The following is a 21,934-nucleotide window of genomic DNA, read 5'->3' on the forward strand; positions in this document are numbered from 1 at the left end:
CGCACAGTGCAACTACAGCCCGGTGTCACCGGGACCGGCAAAGCCTCGGTACGAGCCCGCCGTGGTACCCAGCCCCACGGGGCTCACACCGGGCACGGCTGGGCAATGCTGCTGTGAACGAACCAGGGCGGTCCTGAAGCCAGCCTTGCTCCTGGGGCTGCAAGGAAAGGGACCCTGTGACCCAAGCACAGGGTGTGCCGCGGACTTTTGTCCTGCGTGTCACTGGGGAAACGCGTGGGCTTGGGGTGTCCGCAGCCCCGGGACCGGGCTGGCTCCCTGCCGCCGCCTGCCGCAAGGTGGGGCTTTGGGACCGCGCACCGCTACCGACGGGACATGCACCGGGACTGTCGGGTTCCGCCCCGGTACCGAAGTGATCTGCACCGGGGCTGCCGGGACCCCGCCTCGCCCCGCAGGAGCATCCCCCTATCCCTCACAGAGGCACGGCCTACCCTGTGCTGGGCTCCCCAGCTCTGTGGGCTCAGCTGCTGGCACAGCATGTCCTGATCCCTTCTCTGAGAGCCTCTGGCCTTTCGGGAGGGAGCTCAGCCCCTCCTGCCCCAAGTTCTGCCTGTTTCGACGCCCAGAGCCCAGTCAGCATCCCACCAGAGCAGGTGATGCAGGGTAAGGGAACAAGGTCAGACTCTGGTGGCAGCCTGCCTCATCACCCACCTGCCCTCTGGGCAGGATGGGACCTGTGAGCACAGCTGCTCATCAAAGTGCAGTCATTAATTGTTCTCCCCAGCTCCACCTCACTGGGTTGCACTGGAGCACTTGCTGTGTTCACAGTCTGATGGAATAAGGGCTGCTGCTGGGTGTAGGAGATAGGGTTTTCTGTCCTTACCTTCTCCACAGCCTGTTTTGGGGCCGAAGCTGCATCTCCGCAGCTTTATCTTTTTGCCCTCTCCCAGGGTACTGGGTCATCTGACTGACAGGGGTCTGGGTAGGAGGGCAGGAGATGCAGCCACCCTATACATGCTCCCTATCTGGGGGGCACTGCTCTTCCGCAGAGGAGCCAAGCACAGAGAGCAGGTTGGCAGGGGCTCACTTGAGCAAGAAGCTGTGTTCGGATAACCACCCTGCTACCCCAGGCAGAGAGGGTTAAGCTGTCCAAGCTCTGCCCATGTCTACTGCCAGACTGAACTTCTGACCACTGGGCTATTGTAAACCCTGTCTCTGGCTCATTTCCCTCCCCTCTACATGGGCTCCAAACCCCAACAGGAATAAGCTCTGCTGAAGACAATGAATTCTGTTCCCTTTCCTACCCCGTGCTGGCTGCTGAGGCTGTGGCTTCTCCAGGTCACTCAGTCACCTGTGAAAAGTTTCCAGCTACAGAAGCAGCTCTGAATTATGAATGAATTTTCTTTGTCAGATGAAGGTCTTGGCTCAGGCTCAGGGATTAGGTCTCAGCCATGTGCTGGAGACAGCTATTGATACCAAAGCCCCTGGCACACAGGTACCCTGTGATGGATCCTGGGCCATGGCCCTGATACCAACAGCAGCTGCTTTAATGCAATCAGAGGGGGAGCAGTGCTGGGATGGGAGTGGGGAGGCAGGAGCCTGGGTGCTTGGAGTGACTCTAGGGCTGGCTGCATTGGTCCTTGGGTGAACTGCTGCAGGGCCGAGATGTGACTGTAGGCAGGCCTGTGGTTTTACCCCCAGGGAGTCACTACCATTCCTCAACATCTCCCTGTCACCTCGCAGGGCAAAGCAGGGGAGGGAGGATCAGCTGGTGCCAGAGCAGGTCACAAGGCACGGTCAGGGCCGAGACTGGCCCCGCAGCAAGGGACTTATGGCATGGTGACTGTTGAGTTTATGGCATTCCTGTCCCTGGGAACCCACCACTCCACTAGCTGCACGTTCTGGCAACACAAGTGGTTGTGCAAGAAGAGTGCTGAACGTGCCATCACATTCATGGCAGGAATGCCTCAGGACACGTGCTCCAGCTGCCAGTTCAGGCCATGCTGGACAGATTCATTGTGGCATATGGAGAAAGGGGGAAAGGAAGTGGGAAAAACCACCCTGCTTTTGTAGTTGGGGTTTTTTAATGCAGTGCAGAAAAGCTGGAGGCTTTTGCAGCACAGAAGGCTGAGTGATGTTCCAGCCTGAGCAGGGAACGCTCTCCCCCGCAGGCGTGGGCTCCCAGAGAGGGAAGCCTCGCTCTGTGACTGCTGCTTTGCACCACAGTGGAGCTGCCATGCCAGTCCCTCACAAGGCTCCTCTCTTCAGCACCCTCCTGGCACAGCCCAAACAGAAAGGGGTTTGCTCCCAACTCCTCTTTTTGTAGCTGGCTGTGGTGAAAGGGTTCCCCCCCCACCCACACACCCCTGGGATGGGGCTTGGAGGCCTTCCTGCCCTCCTAGTTTTTCCTGTATGGGGGCAACCCCAAATTTCTACATGTGCATCCCCCATCTTCTTCAGTCCCTGCCCAGCCCAGTTGCTGCAGCAGTAAAGCAGCCAGTGAAACACCCACAGCCAGGGTATCCAAGGAGAGACATGGGCATGGGGATCCCCCTGAACTGATGCTGGGCACTCCCACTACAGCACAGCTAGGAGCCAGACAGGCTCCCACCCTCACTCCTGCAAGCATAGGAGGTGGCCAGGTCATCATCCCCAGGCGGCTGGCAGTGGCTGGAAGGAGCTTGCCACCCTGTTGGCTCCAGCCAAGCACTGTGGGTGGGAGGAAGCTTCCCAGAAGATGAAGAGCTAAATAAAGGCAAGGCCTGGAACAACCCGGGGCTGCCAGCTATTTATTCTAGCATGCCTGTATGCTGCAGAGCAAAAGAACGATATTTTAAAGCTGCTGCAAAGTAATCTTGTCTGTCTGCCTGGGTTTGTTGATCAGAAATCTAATTACCAACTGTGGAATAATGGCTGGAGGTGTCTTGGAAATTAATTGTATTAAAGGTACAGCATTGTTCACACATTAAGGAGAGGTATAATACTGAAGAAGCTTCCAGGGCACAGTGCAGCTGGTATGCAAGGAATCCATTCCACGGTGGTTCCCTGAGCAACGTAGCCTGCAAACAGCACAGAGGGTGGAGCAGAGTGGACACTGCAGCCAGGCTCTATGATACCACTGCAGGGATGGAACCTGATGTTACTTTCGAACTGATAAGCTACATATCTACTACCTTGGCCAAGAGACTGTCTTTTTTTTTTTTTTTAACAAAATGCTCTCCTTGGTGTGACCTTTGCTCATTACAGTTTCCTAATACCAAAACACACCTCCATCCCTAAAGCTACCTGCCTCCAAGATGCAGCCATCCCTCACTGAGCTTCCACTCAGTATTTCTTAGCATAAATCTTTAATAGCAAATGCAGAGAATTTTACACCAATCATAATAAAAGATATATAAGGTATGTGTAAGTAAACCCCACCTGAAAGGTAAAAATAATACAGAAGAGGCAAGAGAAAGGAAATGTTAGGGATGATACCATCAGGGACACCACTGCAAGACCACCTGTAATTTCTGGATCAGTCTTTGAGCTGAGAGTCTCTTCCACCATAGGGACACCTTTGGGTAAGAGTCAAACTCTGGGTTATACTGAGTGCTGCCTCAGGGAAACTCAGAACTGCCTAGAGTTGTTCCTTGACTTTGCAGTTAGTAGCCAGGCTCTATTATTCGTATTTTCAACACCTGCAGGTGCTTTGCAGACAGTGTATTTAGCACTAGCAGTCCATAAGACCGTGTACTCCTGTTGCTTCAATAAACTGCACTGTCATTAAGATAGTGACAAAAGTTGCTCATTGAACATAACCAAACTCCTTAAGCCTGGCTGTGCGAGCTCCTGGGATGGGACTGGTCTGAAGGTGCAGTGTGCTGTCAGCACGCCCATGACCATTACAGCTTGGTCTATTCACAGTGCTGAACTGGGCATCGCTCAATCTAAGCCTAGCCCCCCCAGCCCCTTTGAGGACAAGCTGGAACACAAAGAGCTTTATTTTCTGCCAAATTACTTTACCTTTTAAGGTAACACCAACCTACCCAACCAACATCTCCAACTCTGCACCATCTTCAGCCAAGTATCTTCCTAAACCCACCACCCCAAGGCAGCCAGCCCTTCTATCAGTGCTACACTGAAGCAGATGCTTGGAAAGAAAGCTTTTAGCATATAGAGAGTTGTAAGAGCTTGAGGAGCATGCCCTGATCCTATACTCTATTTACTTGTGACCATCCCTGATGAGAAATTTCTAAACAGCTTTTAGTATCCTGGGCTCACCCTTCTTCACTTAAACTCTCACAAGCACTTACCCCTCTGGGCTTACACATCTCACAAACCAACCCTACAAAACAAATGCACTCCAACCTCCTGTAAGAAAACAACCACTGCAATCTTTGTTCTTGAATATGTATTTTTTACTGAAAAAATCATTCATAAATTAACAAATACAAAAATGTACAAACACATGGGTAAATAAATGTAATGACACAAAGGATTGCTTTGCTGAGAAGTGTGTGTGTGTTTTAAAACACTAGTCTTCAGTGCAAAAACGTCCCCCTGGCACCTCTTAAAAACATAACAGTAAGCTCACAAGCCATGGTGATGGAAAGCTATTTCAGAGTTTCAAGCCACTTCTGATGATGAGCGACCCGGAGCACGTGGCTGTTGCTCAGATGGTACCTCCCTTAGAGAAGCAGAGCTTTACAGGTAATCAACTGTCAATAAATAGTTTTCCAAATAAAACCCACATGGTTCATTTAAAAACAAAAAGGAATCAGCATGGAAAAGGACCTGCCCTCCAGCAGGGCTGACCAACAGTGCTGACAGGAAAGGGGCAAACAAGTGGCCTTGTTGAACTTCAGCTGCCAACGTATGTACAAGTTCTCCTTAACACGAGAAATTTTACACCATAACAGCACATGCGCTTGACAGTATGTTTTTAACAGTTACATTTACTATACAGTATTTGACATAGCTGATAAGATTAACAGTGCACATTTTCGGATATTCCACATCTCAAAAAGGGAAAAAAACAAAACAACAACAACCAAAAAAAAAAAAAAAAAAAAAAAAAACCACCCAAAGAAACCCCCCACCAAAACCACCCAACAAACCAAAAACGAACCCAAACAATTCAACATGATTAGAACAAAGGAACTTCATATGAAGAGGGCTGTTGCTGAGGAGGGGGGGTGGACCCTTTTTTGCCTACCGTTGAGTGCATTTCTGAGCAGAGGTAACGGCTTTTTGTTCAACACAAGGTGTGATGGGTGTCAGGTACACATTGAAGGCTGAGGATCCCGACTAAGGTAGTTTAACACCTACTCACACACACATGCATGACTCCTGGGATAGTGAACTTGGACTAGTAGAAATACATTCCTTGTTTGAAGCACCATTAAGCAAAGACAGATTTCTAGCAAGGTCTCAAGATGAAAGAAGAAAGGGGCAGGACAACGTGGGTTCAGCATCTGAAAAGGGTCCACGTGAATTAGAGATCAAGATTCAGAAGCGAAAGTCTTTATTGCTGTATGTGCCGTAAAAAGCAAATCCTCACCTCTGCCTATAAATAACCAGGTTGAATCCCCTTGAGAAGCCAGTTTGAAGCACATGGAAGTTCAAAGACTTTAAACCTAAGTGACAAAGTTATCAGCACTTTTCAAGGGCAGGCTCGCTGTCCTCTCATACCAGCTGATAAGATCCACAAGAATTCGTGTTTTATAAACTAACATTTTCTGGATACAGGTTAGGAATGCCCTGGGCAGTCACACCCACAACAGATGCGTATGGGGATCATACATCCATGGAACTGAGAGAACAATGTAAACCATGAGAAGTTAAGGAAACCGAAGGCAAACAACGCAATAAAAAGAAAGTTAAAGTACTCTGGAGGTTAAGTACCCACAATTGTTATGTATCAATACAAACTAAAGAGGAAACCCCAGCGTATTTACTTTTAAGTCAGAGAGGTCCAGTAAAAGTGCCTGTGTCGGTGCTGTGTCAGGACTGCATTGAGTGTCCATGGGAGAAGAGCCCAGAGCCCAGCCTGCCCACAGGGGCTGTGGGAACTAGGGGATGGCAGCTGGGAGAAGGGAGCAGGCGCATGGATGGCTGAAAGGAGTGTCAGACCAAGCTCTCTGGTTCTCGGTCCTCATGTTTTCATCAGCTTGAGTCACCTCTTCTTCACGTCCCTCACTGACTGACCTACAACACCCTGCCTCACCAGCTGTGCCCATGCAAACACTGCCAGGTGCCAACAGAGATAACTAAGTGCAGTGTCTGGTTCCCACAGCACTTCAGCATGCTGCTGGATTTACACTCTCAACACAAACTAAAAACCACCTCCTGCACCATACTGTCCTGTTACAGGGGTGACAGCAGGGCATGGCTGGTCCCAGGTGGCCTTGGTGGGGCCAGCTGTCCCTTCCAAAGGGCAGCACATGTGCAGGAGCAGCCGTCTTGGGGGCTGTGGCTCTGGCAGCAGCATGGGTGCAAGCTCTTTAGCAAGTGCCACACTCGTGCTTGCCATCAGCGGGACAGACAGCAGCAGGCAAGGGATTTTATTCCCTATGGCTTTTGGATTCATTTGCACATTGTGCTGCAAAAGTGACAGAAAGGGGAATATTTATGAAAAAACTCCCATTTCCTCACTCTTCCTGGAGAAAGCCATGCTTGTGGTTTCTGGAATGAACAATGACATGGCTGTATTGTTCATCTGCTACACTGGAAAGCTTAGGGCCCTGTCCCACAAACATTTCTGCATATGCACAGCTATATCATGCAAGCAGTCTCACTGGCTTAAAAGGGAACACCTTGCACAAGTACAGTGATGCACACACAAGTGCTTACAGAATTCAGGACTAAAATGAGTGACCGTATGTAAACCTCTAGCTTGGATTTGAGCCATAGGAGAAAAAATAAAAAGGGGCGCTTTACACAGCCTATTTACACTTACACTTCTTTAAGAAGCGATTCTGTTGTATAGACTTCAAGCAGGTCATTTAAAAAACTGCACAGACATAGAACGGCATCAGAAGTCATTTCCTCTCCCACCAGGGCAGTTGCCAACTGAATCACTCCCGACGGTCGCCGCCGAGAAGCCAGAGTCCCTCAGCTGAGCTGCTTCCTGGAGGAAAAAGCACACCCGAGGCGAGTCCCAGCGCTGGAGACTGCTGGAGGAGGAATGTGGAGATGAGAGCAGCAGGTTGAACCATCGTCCTGAAACCCAGAAAGCAAGTGGCAGAAAAAAAAAAGAGACTGCTGAGCTCACCGCAGGAGCGTTGGGCTGGATTGGTACAGCTAGGGCAATTTGTGCGTGCACTTTCAGCCTTATTCTCCAAAATACTGTGATCCTTCATTAGACAAAGTGTTGCTTGTCCTCAATAACCCTTGAGAAAGAAAGTCTAGCATGGTGCTTTCTTGGTGAAGGGCAGAGCAAAGTTATTTTCTCCACTTAATATTCGGTCACCAGAGCCAGCTCTGGTGTCAGGTTAACAGTGATGTTCTTATACAAGGCGTCATACGTGACGTTCGGAAAGTAGTTCAAGTTATTGAGGCCGTCCAGGGCTTGCCTTTCTTTTGACTTCCTCAGCAAGGCGTACCTGTGCAAGGAGAACCAGAGGCCAGAGTCACTTCTATGTATCCCAGAGTCCTGAGAACTGGCCCCCAACACTACCAAAACACCCTTAAAACAGCAAGTCCCAGCAGCAGCTATAAAACAACAAATTTCTGAGTCCTTAACAATTGTTTCACTTTCTGTATCCTACATTAGTAAATATCCCAAACTTGCTCTGTGCTACCAGCAAGCACTCAGCTGTTAAAACAGCCTGAAACTGCTGCCCAGAGCCTGCACGTCCCACTCCCAGGAGGAAGAGCTCAGGGGTCCCTGCTAATGGCCTTAGCAGTCAAAGCATGCAAGAGGAAAGCAGCTGGTTGGCATGGTCCTTTCCATTTCTAAGAAACTGGACCACAAACAAGAGCAGAATTAAATGGGTTTACTCTGAGGGATGGGCAACAAGGAAGTAAAACTCTAAACAATAGGGGAAGGAAACTGCAGCTGGCATACAAAACCAGCCTCAACTAAATTTAGGCCCAGCATGATGAGATATAAGGGCTAAGGGTGGGAGAGTAAAAATAAGCAAAAAACATCTCAGCATGACAGGATGTTGACTTTCTGCACCGCAGTCTTGGGAGCCTGGCAGCACCCAGGAAGTGGGAACTGGGCTGAGACATGGGAACAGAAAAAGCATCAGGGAAGAGATGTGTCAGGAGGAAAATAAAGATGCTGGGTGAGAGTGAAAAGCCAAAGTTGGTTTCAAAGCAGGTACAGCACCAGACACTGGCAGGACACTTAGTGTATTGATCAACACTTTCCTTGTCCAGTGAGAAGTGTTGGGTCCCCCTGGTCAGGTGGGAGAAAGAGCAGGGCTTTCAGATGGCTGCAGTTTGTACTTGCCTGAAGGTAAGTGCAAAGCAGAGAGAAGCAGAGACTGTAGAGGTGGGGGACACAGGATGTCACTGCTAAATTTCACCTAGGCTGGCCGTCAGGGACCACTGCCTCGTCCATCCTCACCACAGATCCCCTCCTCTCACACCACTGACCCCCAGTCCATGTGGACCTTGAACTAGGGCTCCTTGCTGGGTCTGGGAGGAGACCAGGGAATAGTCAGGAAGAGGAGCTCAATTCCACTGCACTGCTGGCCTTTCACATTTCCAGAGTGTGACTAAATATGGCTTCTTAAGCCAAAGCCAACCTCTCTTTTTCAAGAGTGAAACTAGAGAAGCATCTCTTACTGCCTCTCTGTCTTATCAACAGAGAAACGAAAACTGGTGCTAGAGATGATAAAACCTCAAATGGAAAGTCCTCCAGAAATTGGTCTACTGTAACAAGAGATCAGCAGATAGCTCAAATGTTAGCTACAACACAAACCCTCTTTGCTGCCTCTTCTGCCAGCAGCATCCAGGAGCTCCTCTGCAGAACAGAGCTTGGGCTGCCCAGAAACTGTCAGCTACAAGTGTTAACTCCTGCAGCAGTTTGAAAAAGGCATCTCTCTGGTTTTCTATTGCATAGTTTTCAGAAGACTCAAATCTCACCAAGGTCCCCAGGCAAGAGCAGTCATTCAACCAAACCCTGTACAGTCAGGAAAAACCCTGGCTCCTTGACAGAAAGGTCAGAGCTCTCCTGGAAACCTCCAGGGAGGATTTAGCTTTTTGAGAAAAAAGACAACACATTCGCACAGTACTTGTGCTCCTTAGGTACACGGGGCAGTCACTGCTCCTGATGGATGTCTGAAGTCTCACAAAAAAGCAAAGCTCTGTACACCCAACCCACCTGGGGTCAAGAGGCAGGAACAGAAGACTGGAGAGGGTCTCAACACTGTGCTGAAAGTGCACTGGAGCTGCCGCCCTTTCCCTGTTAGCATGCACCAGCATGGGATGAAACTAGTGTGAGTACCATCCTCTTAACTAGAAACCCTGAACACTGTCCACTACCAAAGAGCACCACTGCAGGGGGTCATTGCTTCTGCAACAGCATCTGCCTTTGTAGTGCAGAGCCAGCGTGTTGTTCCTGGACTTTGTTAGTGCTCCCAGGGACAACTGACGCTTTAGCTGCCACACACCATGACAGCCCCTGCTCTCTGCCTTCTTCAGGTGGAACAATGCCTCCTCTATCACTTGGACCAGGATCATCTAGAAACACAGAAGCTGCTCTGACAGCTGCCATTAGCCACCCCTTTAGGAACATCCTCCTGGAGATACAGGACAGGTCCTCATCCTGCCATGCTCACATTTCTCTCTTTTGAATGGCATCCAAGCAGCTACAACCACAAAGCAAAGGTCCCTCATCGTAGAGATGTAGGCTGTAGAATGGGGGATGGAGGGATCCAGGTAACAGCAGAGGCAGAGCGCTAGTTTCCTTCATGAGTTAAGGCTGCTACTGCCTTCAAACAGCTGCAGGGAGCCTTGGTGCATGGCAGACTCTTTGTGAAGCGCATTGGGATTCTTAAATAGAATGAACTTGCCTTCCTAGGAACTGCACTTCTCCCCGATGATGGTGAGGAATTGATTTGTATTTTCCTGTGTCTCCTTCTGGTCGAGTTACTGTGTAGCCTGCATACTGCACCCTGCGTCAGTAAGAAGAGAAACAAAATCAGCAACTACATGAAAACCAAATCATCACATTTGCTGTGCCCTCATCACTTGCTAGGGCAGCAGGCAGTGTGCTTGGGGCTGTGACTGTAGCTTTGCCTTTCCAGCCAGCAGATAAGCTTTGCAAACCTCCCCTCTCCAGCCTGGGCTCCGGGCAAGTCACACAGCGCTTGGCACCTCAAGGCTGCAGCCCAGCCAAGATCAGTTTGACCTCAGCAGCGTGGGATATTGCACACAGAGCCAGCAATTTCCCAACCAGCACTTCTTTGTTTGCTTCCCATCTAGTGCCTGTGCAGGCAGGCTGGAGTGGTCCCCATTCCCACAGAGCCACTGCAGCCAGGCTGGTTTGTCCCCAGCCTGGGTGAATTGGGCACAGCAAGCCCAGTGCTGGCTGCAGAAGTGACCAAGGGTTCTCTCCAGAGCACAGGCAAAGCTTGGCTCACAGAACCACCATCAGAAGCGGCGTTCAGGGAGGCCAGCTGAGCTCATACCTGTTCCAGAGGTCATCGTCTTCACCACCCCAACCCCAGAAGGCGTTAGGAAAACCGTTGATCTTCTGAAACTGCTCAACAGTCAGGCCACTCACTCCACCAAAGAACTCATTGTAAGGAAGTCTAAGTGGGAAAGAAGAGGTTAGGGCAGAACCCATCAGCGCTGCAGTTCTGAGCTGTGAGGATGCTTTTGTCAAGTCCTCTCTAACATTCACTTTGCACAAAGCCTGAGCAGAGTGAATGGTTCATCACCCCCCTTTTAAAAGCAGTAACACCTGACACTGGTTTCTTAGCTATTAAGGCAGTGGGGAAGAAGAACAGTGCTTACAGATACATGTACTTATCCAGCTTGGCTGCAAAGTGCCTCGGCATCTGCCCACACCCGTAGTAGTTACGGTCGTTTTCTGGTATGTGGTCCACATCGTGAAAGATGAGACAGTCCCAGTCCAAGTCCTTCATTGCTTCCCGAAAGCCAACGTTGAAGAGCATGGCACGGTTGAAGGGTTGGTTTCCAGCCTAAGAGAGAGAAAGTTCCTTCTCAAGGGGAGTCCCGTGCAGTTTGAGCTCCACACATGCATTCTCAGTCTTGCCTAGAGAACTGCAGAGGGCAACCAGCTCCCACATTGGTGCCACACAGGGAAATGACATATTGGAACAGACAGACTGGTGACATCATCCAAGACTTAAATATGCATTTTACTGTGCAGGAGTAAAACAAAAATGCTGAAGTCCTATTACTCAGACACTTGAGAAAGAAAAAAAAACCACAATGATTTTTGATCAATCTTTTGAGACACAGATAAATACAGAGGTGCATTTACTGGGTGGATAAAGTCAGACAGCTTAAATGACAGATTCACAAGCACATCAAATGACAGTCTTATGTTCTATATTCATGACAATTGTCCAGATAGTACGAGAACAAGAAACCCAGAACTCTGGTCAGACTATTCCTCTGCCTAAGGAATGCTGCCCAGAACTGCTACAGAGATATACACAAGTAATGCAGCATTATTTAAACTGCAAATACCTGTCTCAAAGTTGTCTTTTTTTTTTTTTTTAAGGATCTCCTCCAATATAGGATTTGAATAATAAACAACCACCCAAAAAGAAAAGGAAAAAAAAACATAAGTCCCCTGAATCTCTACTTTATTTTTCAGATACAACCATGTATTTGGGGGCACACCTCTTAGCTGTACCAATTTTAGGTAGAATGGGACAATTTACATATTGCAACATGAACCCTAAACCTGCCTACGGTTAATGATGTGACGTGGCAGGGGAACTCCTCAGGACACAGTGCAGAGCAGCTTTTGCAGCTTTGGCAGACACCTTCCTAGCACAGCAGGTCTCTGCCCCAGCTGTTGCTGCCCTGATCACCTCAGGGCTCACTCACTTGTTCCACGACGTAGAAGGCAAACTGTAAACGTTGTCGCTGCAGCATGGGAATAAGGTGTCTGAAGAGGACAGGAAGATGCTCGTATCGATTGCGGAATGGGATCAGGATCGCCACCTGGCAGGGAGAGGATATGGCTCTTACAGGGCCACACCAAGAGCTCCTGCCCCTCCCAGGACAGGAAGAGGAACTGACTAGTGGGATGGGAGGGGGAACAGCACTAAATGTGGTGTACCAGCTCCTATATGTAGTCTGAAACCCCTTCAGCCCCCACAACACTGATTGCCTATTTGCTTTTTGGAGAATTGTTGCTTTGGGGAAATTCAATGGAATCTCAGGTGGGAAAAGGACCTACAGTCCTCCCCTTTCACTGCCTCTGCCCAGTGCTCAGAACAGCAGGACTGGGGCCAGGAAAATGCTACCACATTGCCCTAAGCCACTTCCTTCTGGGAATGGGAGTCCCCAGCAGTGTTACCTTACCTTTCCAGGTAATATCCTGCCCCACACAGGGCAGCAGGGGAATAGGGAGACTCAGCAGTTGGGAAACTCCCTGCCTTAGCAATCCACACAGAAGCTCAGAGCTGACTCGTGCATCACTAAAGTAGCCCTTGAGCTCAGCATTTCTTCTCCAGCCACTGCAGCCCCACACTTTAGAGATCATTATACTCATTACTGCTGCAGCACATCAAAGACATTCCTGGTTACCTTCCAGCGAGGCAGGCAGTCACTTGGCTTCCAGTGGCCTCCCAGCTTGATGGAAGGGTCCTTTGAGAAGAACTGGTGGATATCCTCCATTGTGATCTCACTCATATTTACATCGATGGGGCCCTCTATGGAGACAGCAAGGATAAGCAGAGGAGAACGTCAGGAACTGCTGCTGTCCTGAGGCAGCTGGGTGCCTACTCAGGACAGGGCTCTACTGCATCCCTGCACTTTACCCCCAGTGCTGCACACAGGCAGCCTCCTCTTTTACCCAATAAAAACAATTAGGAAACACTGCTAGCATGACTTGTGACACCTCCATCTCCGCAGCAGCTGGGCTCCATTCAGGTTTGATGCAGCTCTCCATCAGAGACCCACACCAGCCAGGGCAACTTTCTACTCCTCCATACAGGTTTCCAGCAGACACATAACCCCACACCTCAGCAGAGAGCATTTTCCCCCTTTCAAGAAACATTTAGCCCCAAAAGCCCCGTTTTCCACTGCAGTATCACTTTGTTGGAAGCATTTCTCCCAAATATGGCTCTCTTGGGGAGGGTCCAGTCTGTCTCTCACACCAGCCCCTGCCCAACTGTACCCAGTACAGCTCGGGACTGGGACCGGCAGCACTGCCAAGGGGCAAGAGAGCCACCCCACTGCCACTGCCCCGGAAAAGGGCTGGCTGAGCCTTTTCACCAGCTCCCAGCACACAATCCCTCTTTTGTTTGTGTTAGCCAAGTGATGTGCTCCTGCTTCGGCAGGGAGATGGGCCTCTGACATAGCAGGGATTAATTCCTGTGAGTAGGCAAACAATGATTTCCCAGGCGGGGAGCAGGCTCCAAACAGTGCTCCTATTCATCCCCAGGTGCCCAGCAGGGAAAGGTGCAACACCAGCAAGCCAGGGAATGCCATCACATGTCTTCCAGAGCCATAGGGAGCAGGAGAGGGGCAGGGAGCTCTTAGGATATCAGGATGCTACTCACTCATAGAAGGGAGCCTTTCAGGACAGGTGTGGTTGGGGAAGTAGGTAAAGTCTTCAGGAAGAAACGTTGTGGCTTGCAGAAAGGTGTCATTGTGGTTCAGATCAAAAGGATAATCTAGGGAAAGGAAAGAAAAGAGAAGAATTTATACATGAGCTGCAGGCCTTTGCTATTTCCAGCACTGTGAGAAGACTCCAAAGCCATCCATGGCTGAAGATGCCCTCAAAGGCATAGCAGTGTCCACACATGGCATGAGCTCTAGATGTGCAACCCAGCAGGGTGTTCACCCCCATCCTGGGGCAGGTGGCTGCAGAAACCCTGGCTGCATTAGACAACACCACTGGTCAAAGGAATAATTTTGAGTATCTACTTTAGGTATCACAACAGCTCAAAGCAAAGGAGCACATGGCACTTGAAAGGAAAACCTACTCAGCACCTTATCCCTGAAGCACCACAGCACAGTGAGGCAGGACATGCTCCTCCAGCAGGGGTCAGGGAGGGAAGTCCCCAGGCAGGTTCCAATGCCAGCAAGTACTGTCAGTGCAGCAGCCTGCACAGGGAAATCCTGCCTTGCATCCTCCTCAAAGGATCAATAAACACTGTCATATTACATGCAGCCTTTCTGCTCATTCAGGTCATGCAAGAGCAGAGGAGCCCTTGTGTCTCAGCAGTCACAGCAGTGCCAATCACAGGATGTTTGTCCAGCTCCGCCCCCCCCCCCCCATTCCCCTGCATCCTTTTACCTTCTGGGCAAAACCCCTTCAGCCTGTTACACCTGTAGATGTTTTAAGGAGATTTTTACATTACTATAGAAAGCAGAAGTTCATGGTTAAGTCACCATCTTTGCATAAGGCATCTTCAGCCAAGCACCACCTTTATTTTAGACACTAGCAGAAGTTCCTTGCCTGCACTTAAGGCATCAGCTGCTATAGGAGGATGCTGCCTCTACACATCTGTGAGCATCAGATGCTTGGCAGAGGGTTGGCTTTTGATTCAACAGCACCCAAGACACCAGGCACCAAGCTTACACCCTACAGAGAACCTGGAAAGCTACCCTTTAGGTTGAACCACACAGTCCCATTACAGGCAGCGCTTGAACCTACCATGATAAGAAAGTCTCACTCTTTCCAGTCTCATAAGTCTCATTCTTTCTCATGCATGGGCATTCCTGAAGCAGCCAGCTGCAGAAGCACACCACAGGGCTGACATCCACCATGCTGATTCAAAGCAAGAACAGCCCTGGGTTTCTCATGTGCACAATACAAACCAGCTGGTGTTCAGGCACCCAAAGACAAAAGAAAGTCTGCTGTCCCTCTTGCATCCTCCAAGAGCTATCCAAGCAGCTCTGCAATGTCTTGGACACAAGGGTTCCAAGTGATCCATCAGCAAACAGTCCATTTAGAGTAGGAAGCCAGATTTTTTTAATTATTTTACTGAATCCAGCTGCTCAGCCAGCAGCTATAACCTTTCAAATTAAGCACATGTGTAGTTTCAAGACCATATCGATAGCAGAAAGGTTTCACACATTTTACCCTGAGAGAAATATAATAAACCTAGAATGATAGTGTAGTGGAGTGAATGAATCAGCAAAGAGTTCAGAATCTAAGTCATATTTAAGAACATATTAGATAACTGCATAAGCAAAGTGTGTTTTTCATACCAGAAATATTGCATCAAATAACCACATTAATGATGTATCAAGAAAAAATAATCTAGTAACAATTTAATCTTTTGAAGCAAAGCAGGGAGAGTTACATTTACCCACGAGGTCAAAATCTTTCATTTAAATCAACTGGGACAAGTCATTACTGGCTGGATACTTCAGCTTGCTTTCTTGTGCTAGTACTTACCACCACACCATTAGAGCTATTTATCCACTCTAACAAGTAGTACCCAAATGATCTCAGACTCAAGATGGACTTGTAAACAGAACCCTAGGGCTGTTTAAGTATGACAGATACTATTTTGGAGACTTGATAGTGCTCTAAATCTTAATAATGAGATTCCCCATTAAACTCCCTCAATTCAGAGGCATACTCTCAATACTTAGTCTAGCTGACAGCACACGGTGAAGCTCAACTCCCCTCTTTTGCACAAAGGGCTGCCTTTTTTGCTTGTGGAAGCACAGAAGGGACCCCTCTTGGCTCACTGAACAAGGAACCTATTATTCATCTATTAGGAAATGCTGAAAAAGTTACAAATTCCTCATTTTAACACAAGAGGAAAAAAGCAAAGGGCAAAGAATAAATGCAGATGGATGGGGACAAGCACACTGCTTGCAGCAGATCACCCTGTGTTTGGTCACCTTGCCATTCAGGATAGGATATTACATTTTGAAGGAATCTGCCCATAAGTTCAAGCCTTAGATCCCAGGAGGACACACACACAAGGCAGCACTGCACAAAGAACTGCTCCTTGTCCAGCCTTTTGCTGGGATAAGCATGATGTGAAGAAGAGGTTGCAGCTCTGGAAACATCACCAGCCTCCTGCTTCCCAGTTCTCCTGTGAGGCTGGAGCGGGGCCAACCAGAGAGGGACCACAGGGTCTTCTACTGCCAAAACTGGCTTGTGACCTGTGCCAGCTCACCCCAAGCAGCAGCATGCCTGCCCCCATTCCACACACCTCTCCCAAGAAGGGAGGAGATGCAGGCATGGGCAGGTGACTCCCACTGCTGCCTGCAGGGTAGGACAGGGTCAGCAGAGCCCGGGAGCTGCAGCTAGCAGCTCTGAGTCACCATGGGAACAGTCAAATCCCTTTGGTGAGTTTTTCCCTGCAGTCATCCCAGGTGGGCTGGCTCTTTCAGCCATCACATTTCCACTGTGGTGTGGGGAGGATGCACTAACCAGGCAGTGCCACCCCTCCAGGTCCCACCAAGGCACCCAAAAACAGAGCTGTGGAGGAAAGATACTGGTCCTGTTAATAGAATCCTTGTGGTGACACTGCCATGTGCCTTCCAGATGTCACTGCCATCCATCACGTGTCTGCTCTGACCTGCCTGCCAGCAAAGGTCGCCCAAGGACGGTGCACAGCACTTGTGTATGCCAAAAATGTCTTCAGAGCAGGAGGATATCAGCCCATGCCTGTGGAGATGGGATGGACATGAGGCCCAAGCAAAGCCTTATTTCAGTAGCAGCAGTACTGGCATCACTGACACTAACACAGTAACCACTATCCTGTCTGCTTCAGGCAGCAGGGGCACACAGCAGGCTTTTGGAGGGCTCAGAGCCTGAGGGCGATGACTGCAGTGGGACAGAGGCTCTCATCACTAAAACCAGCAAAAGCGGAGCTTTTAACCCTCCTCCCCGTGGGGATCAGCCACTTCCTCACCCTGCATCTGCTTTACTTGATGTTTCCAGTCCTAAAAATAGCCCAGGCTGGCAGCCTCAGCCAGATTCAGCAGGGAGAGGAGACAACCCAGGGTGTCAATCTCCTGCACAAGTTGATAAACCCCCTCCCGCACGCATCTCTGGTCAGAGTACAACTAAACTGGTGGCCACATCACCTGCTCTGCAGCAGGCTGGGCAGCCAGGACATGGCTTGGTTTTTTTTTATTGATAAGGAAGTAATCTTGCCTTGTAACACTATCAGCTCCTGCTGATGAATCCGCACCGTGTAGCAGCTGAGCTGAGCTCCCCAGCACTGCTGCAGCCTGATGCCAGCCTCAGCAGCATGAGGCATGGGTGACATGTCAACAGGGAAGGTACACACTTGGTGTCACACCAGTCCAAAGGCAGTGCCTCACCCCAGCTTACACACAGCCACATACATTCATGCTTCACTGTACCACGTTCACACCAAAACTCATAAGCCTGTTATCAGCTTTGCACTACAGATGATGATGCATTACAGCCTGGGAGTGGGAGCCTGCAACTGTGCTCTCTGCATTCTGCCCAAAGTTCAATATATTATTTGTGGCAGATCTCCAGCCAAGTCATCTCAGCTCATCCTTGCATGGGAAGAGTGAAGTGTAAGAGCACAGGCTCCTCCACGTGCTCGGGGCCAGGGCTCTGCACACATGCCCCTGGGGAGTTATTTTTTAAACATGAAATCTGATCCTTGCACTGAATTTGAACGTGTTCACCCTCAGAGTGGTTGAAGCTAACAAGTTGAATTCCTGGAAAGCAAAGAGTTTTTCAGCTCAATATCCCATCATTTGAGACCTTTCGAGACTTTTTCACCTCTTGGACAAGTTAGAAGCATTTGAATTTTTTTAATAGAAAGAAATTAATATAATTTACCTAGAATGTAAATACAGAGCAATTCTTTATATCAGATGTATTTTATGTTCTATACAATATATATTTATATGCATAAATAAAGCCCTTAGAAAAGCCAATTAATCAAAGTTCCCTCCCTATATTTATCAGCATAAATTCACTCCTTCGAGAATGGTGCAGATCAACTCGATTTCCAATAGAAATGGAACCTTTGATTAAAACTACTCAAGAAATACCTGAGTCATTCAGGCTGCTGTTCCTCTTGGCATAGGCACTGCGGACCACCTGCTCGTACACCTGAGCTCCTATTGTTCGCATGTTTTCACGGATCATGATGCCTTGGGCTTGCATCATGAAGAGGTAGGTGTTCACTGCAAGGGAGACAAAAAAAAAAAAAAAAAAGAGTATTTCCATAAGGACCAGCTTTTGTAGGAAATAGGAGTCTTTTGGAACCATTCCCAGCCTTCTGCTTGGTTTCAGCTCCCTCCTGTCAGGAGGATCCCCAGGTTGCACGTGCCTCAGTTGCCTGATGGGAGCTGGGAAGGGCATGGAGTCAGGAAGCGAAGGCGTAAGGCACATTTGGAAATCCAGCTGGTTAATAAGGGGAGTGCACCCAGCTAGACCTGATAATACAGACATTAACAGAGCACCACAGCTTAAACACTATCTTTTGCTGCCTAAGTAGGGGGCTTTAATTAGGAAATATCATTGTAACAGAAAGCTGAGCTGCACGCCTAGAGACGGCATTCATTTCTAGACTGCAGCACCAAGGGTTGAGACACTGGCATGGCAGAGATACCTCAGTGGGCACCACAAAATGCACTCCAGTTCCACTCTCTGAGCCCACCAGCAATGTGTATGCTCCTGAGCAGGCAGCACTTTGCAGCAAAAGCCCCTTTGGACCCCAGGACCAGCACCTCCCAGCCAGGTTTCTTCCTTCCTCTTTTCCCACTGACCTTGTGCCCTGGCGCTATTTGTGCTAAGCCTGCTTAGGTTTCAGTTTAAGCTGACACTCAGCACTGGGAGGCACAGCCTGGTGTCACCAGCAACACCCATGGGACAACAGGATGGCCACCCATGGGGGCGGCAGGACCACCACCATGAACACCACAGCACCCCTCTGCATTGCAGTGCCAGGTTCGACCCCACTGCAGTGAAGTTTTAGGCTTAAGAATGAAAGGAAAAATAAATAATCTTGATTTGAAAATGGGAAGGGAAGGGAGCTCTAGAAGGCCAATTCTTTAACAATCATTAAATAAACAGGTCAAAAGACGCTCCAAGAAGGATGAAGAGGGCTCCAGGTCAAGGAAAGAACAGAGACTGCCTAGAGGGGGGCCGTAACTGATGAAATGTCATCGGGAAACATCCATAACAGACAGGTAGTTTCCACAGCAGGTGTAGCACAAGCTGTAATAGCCTGAAACCAGTGGCTGGCAGTGCCAGGAAGGTACAGTCATCACTGCAGTCACCAGCAGCACAGATTAGATATGGCACAGAGGTGGCACCACTATCAGGGTCCCCCCAAGCACCACCCATACTGACATACTGCCCCCAACCCCTCTGCCCTGCCTTCTCCTCTTACACCCACAGAAGCCCTTCACATTCCCACTTCACATTCACAGAGCTAAGGAAATATTTGGAAGGATGATGAAGACCTCATGCCATGCCCAGAGTCCCCACAACATGCCTGGCTGCTCCCTGTGCTCAGCCTGTCTCTGAGCCATGGGGAATCACCAGATTTTCAGCAACAAGAGGGTTGGCTACATTAGTTCTTGACAACTAAATGGCTTAAAATGAAGTTTAAGTGCTTATTTCCAGCCTCTCCCTTACCATGTGTGTACTCTATGTGGTGGATCCAGCAATGGCACCTTAAAGCCAGCAGTTACACCACCAACAAACAGGAGCTGCCCCAGCCAAAGCTGCACCCAAGCCTCACCCACCTCCTCTGGTGCAGCTCTGCAGACCAAACTAAGCACTAGGTCAGCGTGATGGCTACAAAGCCTGTGCTCTGGTGCAATTTCCTGGCAAGATACTTGAGATGCAAAGACAGCAAGAGGCAGCGAGGGCTGCTCCTGCTCAGAAAGGCAGGGAATTTGCTCTAGCAGATCCCCGCGGGTAAGACTCATGGACAAGTTGGCATTTTGATGTGGTACCACAGGCCAGGAACAAATGTAGCTGAAACATGCAAAGCTTCACACTCAGCCCAATACCTTCATACACCCACACTTGTACCCATCTCCAGCTCAGAGCTCAGCATGAAACCACAAAACCTCCCAGCACTTGTGGTCTAGCCCCAGAAATCCTCCCTCCCTGTCACAGCCCCAGCTTGGGCAGGCAGATGTCAACCAGGATTTACAGAAACGGGAGTCCCTGGGGAAAAAATGTTCTTGGGCTATTGAGGGTTAGTGATGAATGAGCAAATGGTGCAGTCAGGCTGGCTTGGCTTTGGGGTCTAGGATAGGATTCACAGGGCAGCTCCAACCCAAGTTTCTCATGCAGGCCAGGAAGTGGGCAGACCTCCCAGATGACCAAAAGAAGATACGGAGGCTGGGCAGCTTTCCTTTCAGCTCACCAGCCCACATCTCAGCTTCATCTCCATTGCAAAGGTGACATATTAGGGGTCGATGCCTGGGGCATACAGCTCCTAAGGCCTAGTTTTTAACATCATACTCCTATGACTGCATCCACCAAGCTGCAAGCAGAAGCACTGCAAGGCTCTGCCAGGAAGCAGCACAAACCAACACATCCAGTGATGGGAACAGCATCCTCCAAAGTCAAGCACAGCAAAGCATGGACTCAAAAGGGAGAATAGCACTGCACACCTTGGCCCTGAGCAGATAGTGAGGGTTAGAGACTGCCCAGATCCTTTTCTGAGCCCCTCTTTGCACAGAGCAAAAGGTAGCTGAAGCCACTGGAGCTGAGGTATTTAGCAGGACCAGGCTGTTGATAAAGGAAGGGGAGGCAGCAAGCTTGCACCTTCCAGCTCATGTGGAGTTGGAGTCAGCAGCAAAGCACAACTCACTGATGCTGAACAACTAATTCAGCTTCCTACTTCGTTATGCCTTCTACCGACTGGATAAAGCAGAATCAGGTTTGGCGAAGCGTGAAGGAACAGGAGAGCCAAATCAGCATGCAAGCCCTGCTTAATTTCAGGCTGAGAGAGGTTTTCTGGGGCAGTGAAAGCACTGTTTGTTTGCACTGCCTCGGCAGGCAGACAGAACAGGGCCTTGCCACAGCCACATGATGCGGCTCACTGGGTCGGAGTCGCACGGAGCTGCAGTGGGAATCCTGAACAGACTGTTACAGCAGCCACCATCCCAGGGGAGCGCCAGCACAAACAACACCAGCTTTGTTTAAGGCAGCAGTTGCCTTTTCTGGAATTAACCCCTTTACTCTGATGATCAAGGAGATACCTGGCCATGGACAAGCTGTGCCATGAACATGCCACACCCCCACACCAAGGACGCCCCCCCCCATAACCGTACTGACCCCAGCCCAGGGAAGAAAGCCCCTTCTTCTGCCCCCTAAATGACCCATCACCATGAGATAAGCTTCACAAAGCCCACACTTATCCAGAACATGCAAAACATTCAGCTCAGAAAATCGGATTTAAAACACATCATTGAAACATTCCACTTTAAAAATCTGCACAGTGCTTCAATTAGCTCTGTGGGGCTGCAATGGCCAGGGTTGGGTCTGCACCAACATTTGGGAATTGCTGAACTCAAACCTTGATCCTCATTTTACTCTCCTTTTGATGAGCAAATTGGCCACCTTTTAAGTTTATGAAACCTGACCTGGCAGACTCTGCAGAGCCCAGGGCCCCTGCACCTGAGAGGTGTCATCTTCCTGAGCCGTAGCACCAGAGCCAGTCGGAGCAGAGGAAGGAGATGCCGAGCATCTGGCTGTGCCTTCCTGCCACTGCCCTCTGCCAGGGAGGAACGCGTGCTCGTCCTGAACCAGGGTTCAGCCAGAAAGCAATTCCGTGTGTTGTGAGATATTGCTAATCTAATCACATAGGATGATCTTGAAAATTACATTGGCCTTCTGCCTTTGTTC

General features: G+C 49.4%; 1 protein-coding gene across 2 annotated transcripts in view; it reads right to left on the bottom strand.

The window, feature by feature from the left end:
• Nucleotides 1-7,396: 7,396 nt before the first annotated feature.
• Nucleotides 7,397-21,934, bottom strand: part of B4GALT5 (beta-1,4-galactosyltransferase 5) — a 35,125-nt gene continuing 20,587 nt past the window's right edge. The window contains exons 2-9 of one of the 2 annotated variants that reach the window (XM_054391927.1): nucleotides 18,112-18,246; nucleotides 13,662-13,775; nucleotides 12,685-12,809; nucleotides 11,980-12,096; nucleotides 10,912-11,099; nucleotides 10,584-10,706; nucleotides 9,966-10,067; nucleotides 7,397-7,544 (exon numbers count right to left, since the gene is read on the bottom strand). In XM_054391927.1, the coding sequence (XP_054247902.1) occupies nucleotides 7,397-7,544; nucleotides 9,966-10,067; nucleotides 10,584-10,706; nucleotides 10,912-11,099; nucleotides 11,980-12,096; nucleotides 12,685-12,809; nucleotides 13,662-13,775; nucleotides 18,112-18,246 (1,052 nt within the window). Of the gene's footprint in view, nucleotides 7,545-9,965; nucleotides 10,068-10,583; nucleotides 10,707-10,911; nucleotides 11,100-11,979; nucleotides 12,097-12,684; nucleotides 12,810-13,661; nucleotides 13,776-18,111; nucleotides 18,250-21,934 lie in introns of both variants that reach the window. The other variant, XM_054391926.1, reaches the window with a different exon arrangement.

This window comes from Indicator indicator, chromosome 24 (genome assembly GCF_027791375.1).
Source record: "Indicator indicator isolate 239-I01 chromosome 24, UM_Iind_1.1, whole genome shotgun sequence".
NCBI classification, from domain to species: domain Eukaryota; kingdom Metazoa; phylum Chordata; class Aves; order Piciformes; family Indicatoridae; genus Indicator; species Indicator indicator.